This window comes from Dendropsophus ebraccatus, chromosome 9, assembly GCF_027789765.1.
Source record: "Dendropsophus ebraccatus isolate aDenEbr1 chromosome 9, aDenEbr1.pat, whole genome shotgun sequence".
In the NCBI taxonomy this organism is placed as follows: Eukaryota; Metazoa; Chordata; class Amphibia; order Anura; family Hylidae; genus Dendropsophus; species Dendropsophus ebraccatus.
The window spans coordinates 1,414,085-1,429,780 of NC_091462.1; the positions used below are offsets into that span (position 1 = coordinate 1,414,085).

The 15,696-nt window shown below is 59.1% G+C and overlaps 1 protein-coding gene across 1 annotated transcript in view; it reads right to left on the reverse strand.

Annotated features, from left to right (window-relative positions):
* Window positions 1-15,696, reverse strand: part of SLC11A1 (solute carrier family 11 member 1) — a 161,746-nt gene that overhangs the window by 129,463 nt on the left and 16,587 nt on the right. Inside the window, exon 4 of the mRNA XM_069984794.1 lies at window positions 13,529-13,648. Within this exon, the coding sequence (XP_069840895.1) occupies window positions 13,529-13,648 (120 nt within the window). The remainder of the gene's footprint in view (window positions 1-13,528; window positions 13,649-15,696) is intronic.

Genomic DNA, 15,696 nt, shown 5'->3' on the forward strand with positions numbered 1-15,696 from the left:
AGGAGAGAGCGGCCTCTAGTGGCTGCAGGGAGAATATACTGGAGCTGGGAGGAGAGAGCGGCCTCTAGTGGCTGCAGGGAGAATATACCGGAGCTGGGAGGAGAGAGCGGCCTCTAGTGGCTGCAGGGAGAATATACCGGAGCTGGGAGGAGAGAGCGGCCTCTAGTGGCTGCAGAGAGAATATACTGGAGCTGGGAGGAGAGAGCGGCCTCTAGTGGCTGCAGGGAGAATATACCGGAGCTAGGAGGAGAGAGCGGCCTCTAGTGGCTGCAGGGAGAATATACAGGAGCTAGGAGGGGAGAGCGGCCTCTAGTGGCTGCAGGGAGAATAATATGGAGCTGGGAGGAGAGAGCGGCCTCTAGTGGCTGCAGGGAGAATATACAGGAGCTGGGAGGAGAGAGCGGCCTCTAGTGGCTGCAGGGAGAATATACTGGAGCTGGGAGGAGAGAGCGGCCTCTAGTGGCTGCAGAGAGAATATACCGGAGCTGGGAGGAGAGAGCGGCCTCTAGTGGCTGCAGGGAGAATATACAGGAGCTGGGAGGAGAGAGCGGCCTCTAGTGGCTGCAGGGAGAATATACTGGAGCTGGGAGGAGAGAGCGGCCTCTAGTGGCTGCAGGGAGAATATACTGGAGCTGGGAGGAGAGAGCGGCCTCTAGTGGCTGCAGAGAGAATATACCGGAGCTGGGAGGAGAGAGCGGCCTCTAGTGCCTGCAGGGAGAATATACTGGAGCTGGGAGGAGAGAGCGGCCTCTAGTGGCTGCAGGGAGAATATACTGGAGCTGGGAGGAGAGAGCGGCCTCTAGTGGCTGCAGGGAGAATATACCGGAGCTGGGAGGAGAGAGCGGCCTCTAGTGGCTGCAGGGAGAATATACTGGAGCTGGGAGGAGAGAGCGGCCTCTAGTGGCTGCAGAGAGAATATACCGGAGCTGGGAGGAGAGAGCGGCCTCTAGTGGCTGCAGGGAGAATATACTGGAGCTGGGAGGAGAGAGCGGCCTCTAGTGGCTGCAGGGAGAATATACTGGAGCTGGGAGGAGAGAGCGGCCTCTAGTGGCTGCAGGGAGAATATACCGGAGCTGGGAGGAGAGAGCGGCGTCTAGTGGCTGCAGGGAGAATATACCGGAGCTGGGAGGAGAGAGCGGCCTCTAGTGGCTGCAGGGAGAATATACCGGAGCTGGGAGGAGAGAGCGGCCTCTAGTGGCTGCAGAGAGAATATACCGGAGCTGGGAGGAGAGAGCGGCCTCTAGTGGCTGCAGGGAGAATATACAGGAGCTGGGAGGGGAGAGCGGCCTCTAGTGGCTGCAGGGAGAATATACTGGAGCTGGGAGGAGAGAGCGGCCTCTAGTGGCTGCAGGGAGAATAATATGGAGCTGGGAGGAGAGAGCGGCCTCTAGTGGCTGCAGAGAGAATATACTGGAGCTGGGAGGAGAGAGCGGCCTCTAGTGGCTGCAGGGAGAATATACTGGAGCTGGGAGGAGAGAGCGGCCTCTAGTGGCTGCAGGGAGAATATACTGGAGCTGGGAGGAGAGAGCGGCCTCTAGTGGCTGCAGGGAGAATATACCGGAGCTGGGAGGAGAGAGCGGCCTCTAGTGGCTGCAGGGAGAATATACTGGAGCTGGGAGGAGAGAGCGGCCTCTAGTGGCTGCAGGGAGAATATACTGGAGCTGGGAGGAGAGAGCGGCCTCTAGTGGCTGCAGAGAGAATATACTGGAGCTGGGAGGAGAGAGCGGCCTCTAGTGGCTGCAGGGAGAATATACCGGAGCTGGGAGGAGAGAGCGGCCTCTAGTGGCTGCAGAGAGAATATACCGGAGCTGAGAGGAGAGAGCGGCCTCTAGTGGCTGCAGAGAGAATATACCGGAGCTGGGAGGAGAGAGCGGCCTCTAGTGGCTGCAGGGAGAATATACTGGAGCTGGGAGGAGAGAGCGGCCTCTAGTGGCTGCAGGGAGAATATACTGGAGCTGGGAGGAGAAAGCGGCCTCTAGTGGCTGCAGAGAGAATATACAGGAGCTGGGAGGAGAGAGCGGCCTCTAGTGGCTGCAGGGAGAATATACAGGAGCTGGGAGGAGAGAGCGGCCTCTAGTGGCTGCAGGGAGAATATACTGGAGCTGGGAGGAGAAAGCGGCCTCTAGTGGCTGCAGAGAGAATATACAGGAGCTGGGAGGAGAGAGCGGCCTCTAGTGGCTGCAGGGAGAATATACTGGAGCTGGGTGGAGAGAGCGGCCTCTAGTGGCTGCAGAGAGAATATACTGGAGCTGGGAGGAGAGAGCGGCCTCTTGTGGCTGCAGGGAGAATATACTGGAGCTGGGAGGAGAGAGCGGCCTCTAGTGGCTGCAGGGAGAATATACCGGAGCTGGGAGGAGAGAGCGGCCTCTAGTGGCTGCAGGGAGAATATACAGGAGCTGGGAGGAGAGAGCGGCCTCTAGTGGGAGAATATACAGGAGCTGGGAGGAGAGAGCGGCCTCTAGTGGCTGCAGGGAGAATATACCGGAGCTGGGAGGAGAGAGCGGCCTCTAGTGGCTGCAGGGAGAATATACAGGAGCTGGGAGGAGAGAGCGGCCTCTAGTGGCTGCAGAGAGAATATACTGGAGCTGGGAGGAGAGAGCGGCCTCTAGTGGCTGCAGGGAGAATATACTGGAGCTGGGAGGAGAGAGCGGCCTCTAGTGGCTGCAGGGAGAATATACTGGAGCTGGGAGGAGAGAGCGGCCTCTAGTGGCTGCAGGGAGAATATACAGGAGCTGGGAGGAGAGAGCGGCCTCTAGTGGCTGCAGGGAGAATATACCGGAGCTAGGAGGAGAGAGCGGCCTCTAGTGGCTGCAGGGAGAATATACCGGAGCTGGGAGGAGAGAGCGGCCTCTAGTAACTGCAGGGAGAATATACCGGAGCTGGGAGGAGAGAGCGGCCTCTAGTGGCTGCAGAGAGAATATACCGGAGCTGGGAGGAGAGAGCGGCCTCTAGTGGCTGCAGAGAGAATATACCGGAGCTGGGAGGAGAGAGCGGCCTCTAGTGCCTGCAGGGAGAATATACTGGAGCTGGGAGGAGAGAGCGGCCTCTAGTGGCTGCAGGGAGAATATACCGGAGCTGGGAGGAGAGAGCGGCCTCTAGTGGCTGCAGGGAGAATATACTGGAGCTGGGAGGAGAGAGCGGCCTCTAGTGGCTGCAGAGAGAATATACCGGAGCTGGGAGGAGAGAGCGGCCTCTAGTGGCTGCAGGGAGAATATACTGGAGCTGGGAGGAGAGAGCGGCCTCTAGTGGCTGCAGGGAGAATATACCGGAGCTGGGAGGAGAGAGCGGCCTCTAGTAACTGCAGGGAGAATATACCGGAGCTGGGAGGAGAGAGCGGCTTCTAGTGGCTGCGGAGAGAATATACCGGAGCTGGGAGGAGAGAGCGGCCTCTAGTGGCTGCAGGGAGAATATACTGGAGCTGGGAGGAGAGAGCGGCCTCTAGTGGCTGCAGGGAGAATATACAGGAGCTGGGAGGAGAGAGCGGCCTCTAGTGGCTGCAGAGAGAATATACTGGAGCTGGGAGGAGAGAGCGGCCTCTAGTGGCTGCAGGGAGAATATACAGGAGCTGGGAGGAGAGAGCGGCCTCTAGTGGCTGCAGAGAGAATATACCGGAGCTGGGAGGAGAGAGCGGCCTCTAGTGGCTGCAGGGAGAATATACCGGAGCTGGGAGGAGAGAGCGGCCTCTAGTGGCTGCAGGGAGAATATACAGGAGCTGGGAGGAGAGAGCGGCCTCTAGTGGCTGCAGGGAGAATATACTGGAGCTGGGAGGAGAGAGCGGCCTCTAGTGGCTGCAGGGAGAATATACCGGAGCTGGGAGGAGAGAGCGGCCTCTAGTGGCTGCAGGGAGAATATACCGGAGCTGGGAGGAGAGAGCGGCCTCTAGTGGCTGCAGGGAGAATATACAGGAGCTGGGAGGGGAGAGCGGCCTCTAGTGGCTGCAGGGAGAATATACCGGAGCTGGGAGGAGAGAGCGGCCTCTAGTGGCTGCAGGAGAATATACAGGAGCTGGGAGGAGAGAGCGGCCTCTAGTGGCTGCAGGGAGAATATACTGGAGCTGGGAGGAGAGAGCGGCCTCTAGTGGCTGCAGGAGAGAATATACTGGAGCTGGGAGGAGAGAGCGGCCTCTAGTGGCTGCAGAGAGAATATACCTGGAGCTGGGAGGAGAGAGCGGCCTCTAGTGGCTGCAGGGAGAATTATACAGGAGCTGGGAGGAGAGAGCGGCCTCTAGTGGCTGCAGGAGAGAATATACTGGAGCTGGGAGGAGAGAGCGGCCTCTAGTGCTGCAGAGAGAATATACTGGAGCTGGGAGGAGGAGAGCGGCCTCTAGTGGCTGCAGAGAGAATATACTGGAGCTGGGAGGAGAGAGCGGCCTCTAGTGTGCTGCAGGGAGAATATACGGAGCTGGGAGGAGAGAGCGGCCTCTAGTGGCTGCAGAGAGAATATACAGGAGCTGGGAGGAGAGAGCGGCCTCTAGTGCTGCAGGGAGAATATACTGGAGCTGGGCGGACGAGAGCGGCTCTAGTGGCTGCAGAGAGAATATACCGGAGCTGGGAGGATGAGAGCGGCTCTAGTTGGCTGCAGGGAGGAATATACTGGAGCTGGGAGGAAGAGAGCGGCCTCTAGTGGCTGCAGGAGAATATAAGGAGCTGGGAGGAGAGAGCGGTCCTCTAGTGGCTGCAGGGAGAATAATACCGGAGCTGGAGGAGAGAGCGGCCTTAGTGGCTGCAGGAGAATATACTGGAGCTGGGAGGAGAGAGACGGCCTCTAGTGGCTGCAGAGGAGAATATACAGGAGCTGGGAGGACGAGAGCGGCCTCTCGTGGCTGCGGAGAATATACCGGAGCTGGGAGGAGAGAGCGGCCTCTAGTGGCTGCAGAGAGAATATACCTGGAGCTGGGAGGAGAGAGCGGCCTCTAGTGGCTGCAGGGAGAATATACTAGGAGCTGGGAGGAGAGAGCGGCCTCTAGTGGCTGCAGGGAGAATATACAGGAGCTGGGAGGAGAGAGCGGCCTCTAGTGGCTGCAGGAGAATATACGGAGCTGGAGGAGAGAGCGGCCTCTAGTGGCTGCAGGGAGAATATACAGGAGCTGGGAGGAGAGAGCGCGGCCTCTAGGTGGCTGCAGGGAGAATAATATCCGGAGCTGGGAGGAGAGAGCGGCCTCTAGTGGCTGCAGGAGAATATACCGGAGCTGGGAGGAGAGAGCGGCCTCTAGTGGCTGCAGGGAGAATATACATGGAGCTGGGAGGAGAGAGCGGCTCTAGTGGCTGCAGGAGAATATACTGGAGCTGGGAGGAGAGAGCGGCCTCTAGTGGCTGCAGTGAGAATATACGGAGCTGGAGGAGGACGAGCCGGCCTCTAGTGGCTGCAGGGAGAATATACCGGAGCGGGAGGGAGAGAGCGGCCTCTAGTGGCTGCAGGGAGAATATACAGGAGCTGGAGGGAGAGAGCGGCCTCTAGTGGCTGCAGAGAGAATATACATGGAGCTGGGAGGAGAGAGCGGCCTCTAGTGGCTGCAGAGAGAATATACGGAGCTGGGAGGAGAGAGCGGCCTCTAGTGGCTGCAGGGAGAATATACAGGAGCTGGGAGGAGAGAGCGCCGCTCTAGTGGCTGCAGGGAGAATATACAGGAGCTGGGAGGAGAGAGCGGCCTCTAGTGGCTGCAGGAGAGAATAATACGGAGCTGGGAGGAGAGAGCGGCCTCTAGTGGCTGCAGAGAGAATATACTGGAGCTGGGAGGAGAGAGCGGCCTCTAGTGGCTGCAGGGAGAATATACCGGAGCTGGGAGGCAGAGAGCGGCCCTCTAGTGGCTGCAGAGAGAATATACTGGAGCTGGGAGGAGAGGAGCGGGCCTCTAGTGGCTGCAGGGAGAATATACCGGAGCTGGGAGGAGGAGAGACGGCCTCTAGTGGCTGCAGGGAGAAATATACCGGAGCTGGGAGGAGGGGAGGAGAGAGCGGCCTCTAGTGGCTGCAGGGAGAATATACCGGAGCTGGGTGGAGAGAGCGGCCTCTAGTGGCTGCAGAGAGAATATACTGGAGCTGGGAGGAGAGAGCGGCCTCTAGTGGCTGCAGGGAGAATATACCGGAGCTGGGTGGAGAGAGCGGCCTCTAGTGGCTGCAGGGAGAATATACCGGAGCTGGGAGGAGAGAGCGGCCTCTAGTGGCTGCAGGGAGAATATACCGGAGCTGGGAGGAGAGAGCGGCCTCTAGTGGCTGCAGGGAGAATATACCGGAGCTGGGAGGAGAGAGCGGCCTCTAGTGGGAGAATATACAGGAGCTGGGAGGAGAGAGCGGCCTCTAGTGGCTGCAGGGAGAATATACTGGAGCTGGGAGGAGAGAGCGGCCTCTAGTGGCTGCAGAGAGAATATACTGGAGCTGGGAGGAGAGAGCGGCCTCTAGTGGCTGCAGAGAGAATAATATGGAGCTGGGAGGAGAGAGCGGCCTCTAGTGGCTGCAGGGAGAATATACCGGAGCTGGGAGGAGAGAGCGGCCTCTAGTGGCTGCAGAGAGAATATACTGGAGCTGGGAGGAGAGAGCGGCCTCTAGTGGCTGCAGAGAGAATATACTGGAGCTGGGAGGAGAGAGCGGCCTCTAGTGGCTGCAGAGAGAATAATATGGAGCTGGGAGGAGAGAGCGGCCTCTAGTGGCTGCAGGGAGAATATACCGGAGCTGGGAGGAGAGAGCGGCCTCTAGTGGCTGCAGAGAGAATATACCGGAGCTGGGAGGAGAGAGCGGCCTCAAGTGGCTGCAGAGAGAATATACTGGAGCTGGGAGGAGAGAGCGGCCTCTAGTGGCTGCAGAGAGAATATACAGGAGCTGGGAGGAGAGAGCGGCCTCTAGTGGCTGCAGGGAGAATATACAGGAGCTGGGAGGAGAGAGCGGCCTCTAGTGGCTGCAGGGAGAATATACTGGAGCTGGGAGGAGAGAGCGGCCTCTAGTGGGAGAATATACAGGAGCTGGGAGGAGAGAGCGGCCTCTAGTGGCTGCAGGGAGAATATACCGGAGCTGGGAGGAGAGAGCGGCCTCTAGTGGCTGCAGAGAGAATATACTGGAGCTGGGAGGAGGTAGAGAGCGGCCTCTAGTGGCTGCAGAGGAGAATATACGGAGCTGGGAGGAGAGAGCGGCCTTCTAGTGGCTGCAGGGAGAATATACCGGAGCTGGGAGGAGAGAGCGGCCTCTAGTGGCTGCAGGGAGAATATACCGGAGCTGGGAGGAGGAGAGCGGCCTCTAGTGGCTGCAGGAGAGAATATACCTGGAGCTGGGAGGAGAGAGCGGCCTCTAGTGGCTGCAGGGAGAATATACAGGAGCTGGGAGGAGAGAGCGGCCTCTAGTGGCTGCAGGAGGAATATACATGGAGCTGGGAGGAGAGAGCGGCCTCTAGTGGCTGCAGGGAGAATATACAGGAGCTGGGAGGAGGAGTAGCGGCCTCTAGTGGCTGCAGGGAGAATATACTGGAGCTGGGAGGAGAGAGCGGCCTCTAGTGGCTGCAGAGGAGAATATACTGGAGCTGGGAGGAGAGAGCGGCCTCTAGTGGCTGCAGGGAGGAATATACCGGAGCTGGGAGGAGAGAGCGGCCTCTAGTGGCTGCAGAGAGAATATACCTGGAGCTGGGAGGAGAGAGCGGCCTCTAGTGGCTCTGCAGGGAAGGAATATACCGGAGCTGGGAGGAGAGAGCGGCCTCTAGTGGCTTGCAGAGAGAATATACTGGAGCTGGGAGGAGAGAGCGGCCTCTAGTGGCTGCAGGGAGAATATACTGGAGCTGGGAGGAGAGAGCGGCCTCTAGTGGCTGCAGGGAGAATATACCGGAGCTGGGAGGAGGAGAGCGGCCTCTAGTGGCTGCAGGGAGAATATACCGGAGCTGGAGGAGAGAGCGGCCTCTAGTGGCTGCAGAGGAGAATATACCGGAGCTGGGAGGAGAGAGCGGCCTCTAGTGGCTGCAGGGAGAATATACCGGAGCTGGGAGGAGAGAGCGGCCTCTAGTGGCTGCAGGGAGAATATACTGGAGCTGGGAGGAGAGAGCGGCCTCTAGTGGGAGAATATACAGGAGCTGGGAGGAGAGAGCGGCCTCTAGTGGCTGCACAGAGAATATACCGGAGCTGGGAGGAGAGAGCGGCCTCTAGTGGCTGCAGGGAGAATATACTGGAGCTGGGTGGAGAGAGCGGCCTCTAGTGGCTGCAGGGAGAATATACAGGAGCTGGGAGGAGAGAGCGGCCTCTAGTGGGAGAATATACAGGAGCTGGGAGGAGAGAGCGGCCTCTAGTGGCTGCAGGGAGAATATACCGGAGCTGGGAGGAGAGAGCGGCCTCTAGTGGCTGCAGGGAGAATATACCGGAGCTGGGAGGAGAGAGCGGCCTCTAGTGGCTGCAGGGAGAATATACCGGAGCTGGGAGGAGAGAGCGGCCTCTAGTGGCTGCAGGGAGAATATACTGGAGCTGGGTGGAGAGAGCGGCCTCTAGTGGCTGCAGGGAGAATATACTGGAGCTGGGAGGAGAGAGCGGCCTCTAGTGGCTGCAGGGAGAATATACTGGAGCTGGGAGGAGAGAGCGGCCTCTAGTGGCTGCAGGAGAATATACGGAGCTGGGAGGAGAGAGCGGCCTCTAGTGGCTGCAGAGAGAATATACAGGGAGCTGGGTAGGAGAGAGCGGCCTCTAGTGGCTGCAGGGAGAATATAACAGGAGCTGGGAGGAGAGAGCGGCCTTCCTAGTGGCTGCAGGGAGAGAATTACTAGGAGCTCTGGGAGGAGAGAGCGGCCTCTAGTGGCTGCAAGGGAGAATATACTGGAGCTGGGAGGAGAGAGCGGCCTCTAGTGGCTGCAGGGAGAATTATACCGGAGCTGGAGGAGAGAGCGGCCCTGCTAGTGGCTGCAGGGAGAATATACCGGAGCTGGGAGGAGAGAGCGGCCTCTAGTGGCTGCAGGGAGAATATACAGGAGCTGGGAGGAGAGAGCGGCCTCTAGTGGCTGCAGGGAGAATATAACTGGAGCTGGGAGGAGAGAAGCGGCCTCTAGTGGCTGCAGAGAGAATATACTGGAGCTGGGAGGAGAGAGCGGCCTCTAGTGGCTGCAGGGAGAATATACCGGAGCTGGGAGGAGAGAGCGGCCTCTAGTGGCTGCAGGGAGAATATACTGGAGCTGGGAGGAGAGAGCGGCCTCTAGTGGCTGCAGAGAGAATATACAGGAGCTGGGAGGAGAGAGCGGCCTCTAGTGGCTGCAGGGAGAATATACAGGAGCTGGGAGGAGAGAGCGGCCTCTAGTGGCTGCAGGGAGAATATACAGGAGCTGGGAGGAGAGAGCGGCCTCTAGTGGCTGCAGAGAGAATAATATGGAGCTGGGAGGAGAGAGCGGCCTCTAGTGGCTGCAGAGAGAATATACTGGAGCTGGGAGGGGAGAGCGGCCTCTAGTGGCTGCAGGGAGAATATACCGGAGCTGGGAGGAGAGAGCGGCCTCTAGTGGCTGCAGGGAGAATATACCGGAGCTGGGTGGAGAGAGCGGCCTCTAGTGGCTGCAGAGAGAATATACTGGAGCTGGGAGGAGAGAGCGGCCTCTAGTGGCTGCAGGGAGAATATACCGGAGCTGGGTGGAGAGAGCGGCCTCTAGTGGCTGCAGGGAGAATATACTGGAGCTGGGAGGAGAGAGCGGCCTCTAGTGGCTGCAGAGGAGAATATACCGGAGCTGGGAGGGAGGAGAGCGGGCCTCTAGTGGCTGCAGGGAGAATATACCGGAGCTGGGAGGAGAAGAGCGGCCTCTAGTGGCTGCAGGGAGAATATACAGGAGCTGGGAGGAGAAGAGCGGCCTCTAGTGGCTGCAGGAGAGAATAATATGGAGCTGGGAGGAGAGAGCGGCCTCTAGTGGCTGCAGAGAGAATATACTGGAGCTGGGGAGGGGAGAGCGGGCCTCTAGTGGCTGCAGGGAGAATATACCGGAGCTGGGAGGAGAGAGCGGCCTCTAGTGGCTGCAGGGAGAGAATATACCGGGAGCTGGGTGGAGAGAGCGGCCCTCTAGTGGCTGCAGAGAGGAATATACTGGAGCTGGGAGGAGAGAGCGGCCTCTAGTGGCTGCAGGGAGAATATACCGGAGCTGGGTGGAGAGAGCGGCCTCTAGTGGCTGCAGGGAGAATATACCGGAGCTGGGAGGAGAGAGCGGCCTCTAGTGGCTGCAGGGAGAATATACCGGAGCTGGGAGGAGAGAGCGGCCTCTAGTGGCTGCAGGGAGAATATACCGGAGCTGGGAGGAGAGAGCGGCCTCTAGTGGCTGCAGAGAGAATAATATGGAGCTGGGAGGAGAGAGCGGCCTCTAGTGGCTGCAGGGAGAATATACTGGAGCTGGGAGGAGAGAGCGGCCTCTAGTGGCTGCAGAGAGAATATACAGGAGCTGGGAGGAGAGAGCGGCCTCTAGTGGCTGCAGGGAGAATATACAGGAGCTGGGAGGAGAGAGCGGCCTCTAGTGGCTGCAGGGAGAATATACCGGAGCTGGGAGGAGAGAGCGGCCTCTAGTGGCTGCAGGGAGAATATACCGGAGCTGGGAGGAGAGAGCGGCCTCTAGTGGGAGAATATACAGGAGCTGGGAGGAGAGAGCGGCCTCTAGTGGCTGCAGGGAGAATATACTGGAGCTGGGAGGAGGAGAGCGGCCTCTAGTGGCTGCAGAGAGAATATACTGGAGCTGGGAGGAGAGAGCGGCCTCTAGTGGCTGCAGAGAGGAATAATATGGAGCTGGGAGGAGAGAGCGGCCTCTAGTGGCTGCAGGGAGAATATACCGGAGCTGGGAGGAGAGAGCGGCCTCTAGTGGCTGCAGAGAGAATATACTGGAGCTGGGAGGAGAGAGCGGCCTCTAGTGGCTGCAGAGAGAATATACTGGAGCTGGGAGGAGAGAGCGGCCTCTAGTGGCTGCAGAGAGAATAATATGGAGCTGGGAGGAGAGAGCGGCCTCTAGTGGCTGCAGGGAGAATATACAGGAGCTGGGAGCAGAGAGCGGCCTCTAGTGGCTGCAGGGAGAATATACAGGAGCTGGGAGGAGAGAGCGGCCTCTAGTGGCTGCAGGGAGAATATACCGGAGCTGGGAGGAGAGAGCGGCCTCTAGTGGCTGCAGAGAGAATATACCGGAGCTGGGAGGAGAGAGCGGCCTCAAGTGGCTGCAGAGAGAATATACTGGAGCTGGGAGGAGAGAGCGGCCTCTAGTGGCTGCAGAGAGAATATACAGGAGCTGGGAGGAGGAGAGCGGCCTCTAGTGGCTGCAGGGAGAATATACAGGAAGCTGGGAGGACGAGAGCGGCCTCTAGTGGCTGCAGGGGAGAATATACTGGAGCTGGGAGGAGAGAGCGGCCTCTAGTGGGAGAATATACAGGAGCTGGGAGGGAGAGAGCGGCCTCTAGTGGCTGGCAGGGAGAATATACCGGAGCTGGGAGGAAGAGAGCGGCCTCTAGTGGCTGCAGAGAGAATATACTGGAGCTGGGAGGAGAGAGCGGCCTCTAGTGGCTGCAGGGAGAATATACAGGAGCTGGGAGGAGAGAGCGGCCTCTAGTGGCTGCAGGGAGAATATACCGGAGCTGGGAGGAGAGAGCGGCCTCTAGTGGCTGCAGGGAGAATATACGGAGCTGGGAGGAGAGAGCGGCCTCTAGTGGCTGCAGGGAGAATATACCGGAGCTGGGAGGAGAGAGCGGCCTCTAGTGGCTGCAGGGAGAATATACCGGAGCTGGGAGGAGAGAGCGGCCTCTAGTGGCTGCACAGAGAATATACCGGAGCTGGGAGGAGAGAGCGGCCTCTAGTGGCTGCAGGGAGAATATACTGGAGCTGGGAGGAGAGAGCGGCCTCTAGTGGCTGCAGGGAGAATATACTGGAGCTGGGAGGAGAGAGCGGCCTCTAGTGGCTGCAGAGAGAATATACCGGAGCTGGGAGGAGAGAGCGGCCTCTAGTGGCTGCAGGGAGAATATACCGGAGCTGGGAGGAGAGAGCGGCCTCTAGTGGCTGCAGGGAGAATATACCGGAGCTGGGTGGAGAGAGCGGCCTCTAGTGGCTGCAGGGAGAATATACCGGAGCTGGGAGGAGAGAGCGGCCTCTAGTGGCTGCAGGGAGAATATACCGGAGCTGGGTGGAGAGAGCGGCCTCTAGTGGCTGCAGAGAGAATATACCGGAGCTGGGAGGAGAGAGCGGCCTCTAGTGGCTGCAGGGAGAATATACAGGAGCTGGGAGGAGAGAGCGGCCTCTAGTGGCTGCAGGGAGAATATACTGGAGCTGGGAGGAGAGAGCGGCCTCTAGTGGCTGCAGGGAGAATATACTGGAGCTGGGTGGAGAGAGCGGCCTCTAGTGGCTGCAGGGAGAATATACCGGAGCTGGGAGGAGAGAGCGGCCTCTAGTGGCTGCAGAGAGAATATACCGGAGCTGGGAGGAGAGAGCGGCCTCTAGTGGCTGCAGAGAGAATATACCGGAGCTGGGAGGAGAGAGCGGCCTCTAGTAACTGCAGGGAGAATATACTGGAGCTGGGAGGAGAGAGCGGCCTCTAGTGGCTGCAGAGAGAGTATACCGGAGCTGGGAGGAGAGAGCGGCCTCTAGTGGCTGCAGAGAGAATATACTGGAGCTGGGTGGAGAGAGCGGCCTCTAGTGGCTGCAGAGAGAATATACTGGAGCTGGGTGGAGAGAGCGGCCTCTAGTGGCTGCAGGGAGAATATACTGGAGCTGGGTGGAGAGAGCGGCCTCTAGTGGCTGCAGGGAGAATATACCGGAGCTGGGAGGAGAGAGCGGCCTCTAGTGGCTGCAGGGAGAATATACAGGAGCTGGGAGGAGAGAGCGGCCTCTAGTGGCTGCAGGGAGAATATACCGGAGCTGGGAGGAGAGAGCGGCCTCTAGTGGCTGCAGGGAGAATATACTGGAGCTGGGTGGAGAGAGCGGCCTCTAGTGGCTGCAGGGAGAATATACAGGAGCTGGGAGGAGAGAGCGGCCTCTAGTGGCTGCAGGGAGAATATACCGGAGCTGGGAGGAGAGAGCGGCCTCTAGTGGCTGCAGAGAGAATATACTGGAGCTGGGAGGAGAGAGCGGCCTCTAGTGGCTGCAGGGAGAATATACCGGAGCTGGGAGGAGAGAGCGGCCTCTAGTGGCTGCAGGGAGAATATACTGGAGCTGGGAGGAGAGAGCGGCCTCTAGTGGGAGAATATACAGGAGCTGGGAGGAGAGAGCGGCCTCTAGTGGCTGCAGGGAGAATATACAGGAGCTGGGAGGAGAGAGCGGCCTCTAGTGGCTGCAGGGAGAATATACCGGAGCTGGGAGGAGAGAGCGGCCTCTAGTTGCTGCAGAGAGAATATACAGGATCCGGCCACAACGGCCACAGCACATTGCTTTCATCTATAAGTCTGTACTTTTATGCATGGGGGCGGTCACAGGGGGCGCTGCGTGACATCACAGGGGCGGGGCTTGCCGGGACATACCCAGGACATTAATTTGCCTGGATTGCCCTGTCAAATCCGGGACAGTCCTGGCAAAACAGGAACTGTTGGCAACTATGTGTCTGCACCGCAGTATTCCAGTGTCATCTAGGCACTCACCTTTGGGTAGTACGAGCGGCAGACCTGGGCCAAATCTTTTCCGGTCACCACGCCGAGCCGTATGGCAAGCCGCTGACACACAAGACCAAGGAAGGTTGCACCAAGCAGAACCCACAGGAGCTGGAAAACATGGATCAGAGTGAGAAATGGCACCATTATCCCCCTGACAGGATGGAGGACGCTGCTGCCGCCATTATCACCCTGACAGGATGGAGGACGCTGCTGCTGCCATTATCGCCCTGACAGGATGGAGGACGCTGCTGCCGCCATTATCACCCTGACAGGATGGAGGACGCTGCTGCCGCCATTATCACCCTGACAGGATGGAGGACGCTGCTGCCGCCATTATCACCCTGACAGTATGGAGGACGCTGCTGCCGCCATTATCACCCTGACAGGATGGAGGACGCTGCTGCCGCCATTATCGCCCTGACAGGATGGAGGACGCTGCTGCCGCCATTATCGCCCTGACAGGATGGAGGACGCTGCTGCCGCCATTATCGCCCTGACAGGATGGAGGACGCTGCTGCCGCCATTATCACCCTGACAGGATGGAGGACGCTGCTGCCGCCATTATCACCCTGACAGGATGGAGGACGCTGCTGCCGCCATTATCACCCTGACAGGATGGAGGACGCTGCTGCCGCCATTATCACCCTGACAGGATGGAGGACGCTGCTGCTGCCATTATCACCCTGACAGGATGGAGGACACTGCTGCTGCCGCTATTATCACCCTGACAGGATGGAGGACGCTGCTGCCGCCATTATCATCCTGGCAGGATGGAGGACGCTGCTGCTGCCGCCATTATCACCCTGACAGGAGGGAGGACGCTGCTGCCATTATCACCCTGACAGGATGGAGAACGCTGCTGCCGCCATTATCACCCTGACAGGATGGAGGACGCTGCTGCCGCCATTATCACTGTGACAGGATGGAGGACACTGCTGCTGCCGCCATTATCACCCTGGCAGGATGGAGGACGCTGCTGCTGCCATTATCACCCTGACAGGATGGAGAACGCTGCTGCTGCCGCCATTATCACCCTGACAGGATGGAGGACGCTGCTGCCGCCATTATCACTGTGACAGGATGGAGGACGCTGCTGCCGCCATTATCGCCCTGACAGGATGGAGGACGCTGCTGCCGCCATTATCACCCTGACAGGATGGAGGACGCTGCTGCCGCCAATATCACCCTGACAGGATGGAGGACGCTGCTGCCGCCATTATCACCCTGACAGGATGGAGGACGCTGCTGCCCCCATTATCACCCTGACAGGATGGAGGACGCTGCTGCCGCCATTATCGCCCTGACAGGATGGAGGACGCTGCTGCCGCCATTATCACTGTGACAGGATGGAGGACGCTGCTGCCGCCATTATCACCCTGACAGGATGGAGGACGCTGCCGCCGCCATTATCGCCCTGACAGGATGGAGGACGCTGCTGCCGCCATTATCACCCTGACAGGATGGAGGACGCTGCTGCCGCCATTATCACCCTGACAGGATGGAGGACGCTGCTGCCGCCATTATCACTGTGACAGGATGGAGGACGCTGCTGCCATTATCATTGTGACAGGATGGAGGACGCTGCTGCCGCCATTATCACTGTGACAGGATGGAGGACGCTGCTGCCGCCATTATCACCCTGACAGGATGGAGGACGCTGCTGCCCCCATTATCACCCTGACAGGATGGAGGACGCTGCTGCCGCCATTATCACTGTGACAGGATGGAGGACGCTGCTGCCGCCATTATCACCCTGACAGGATGGAGGACGCTGCTGCCGCCATTATCACTGTGACAGGATGGAGGACGCTGCTGCCATTATCATTGTGACAGGATGGAGGACGCTGCTGCCGCCATTATCACTGTGACAGGATGGAGGACGCTGCTGCCGCCATTATCACCCTGACAGGATGGAGGACGCTGCTGCTGCCATTATCACCCTGACAGGATGGAGGACGCTGCTGCTGCCATTATCACCCTGACAGGATGGAGGACGCTGCTGCCGCCATTATCACCCTGACAGGATGGAGGACGCTGCTGCCGCCATTATCACCCTGACAGGATGGAGGACGCTGCTGCTGCCATTATCGCCCTGACAGGATGGAGGACGCTGCTGCCGCCATTATCACCCTGACAGGATGGAGGACGCTGCTGCC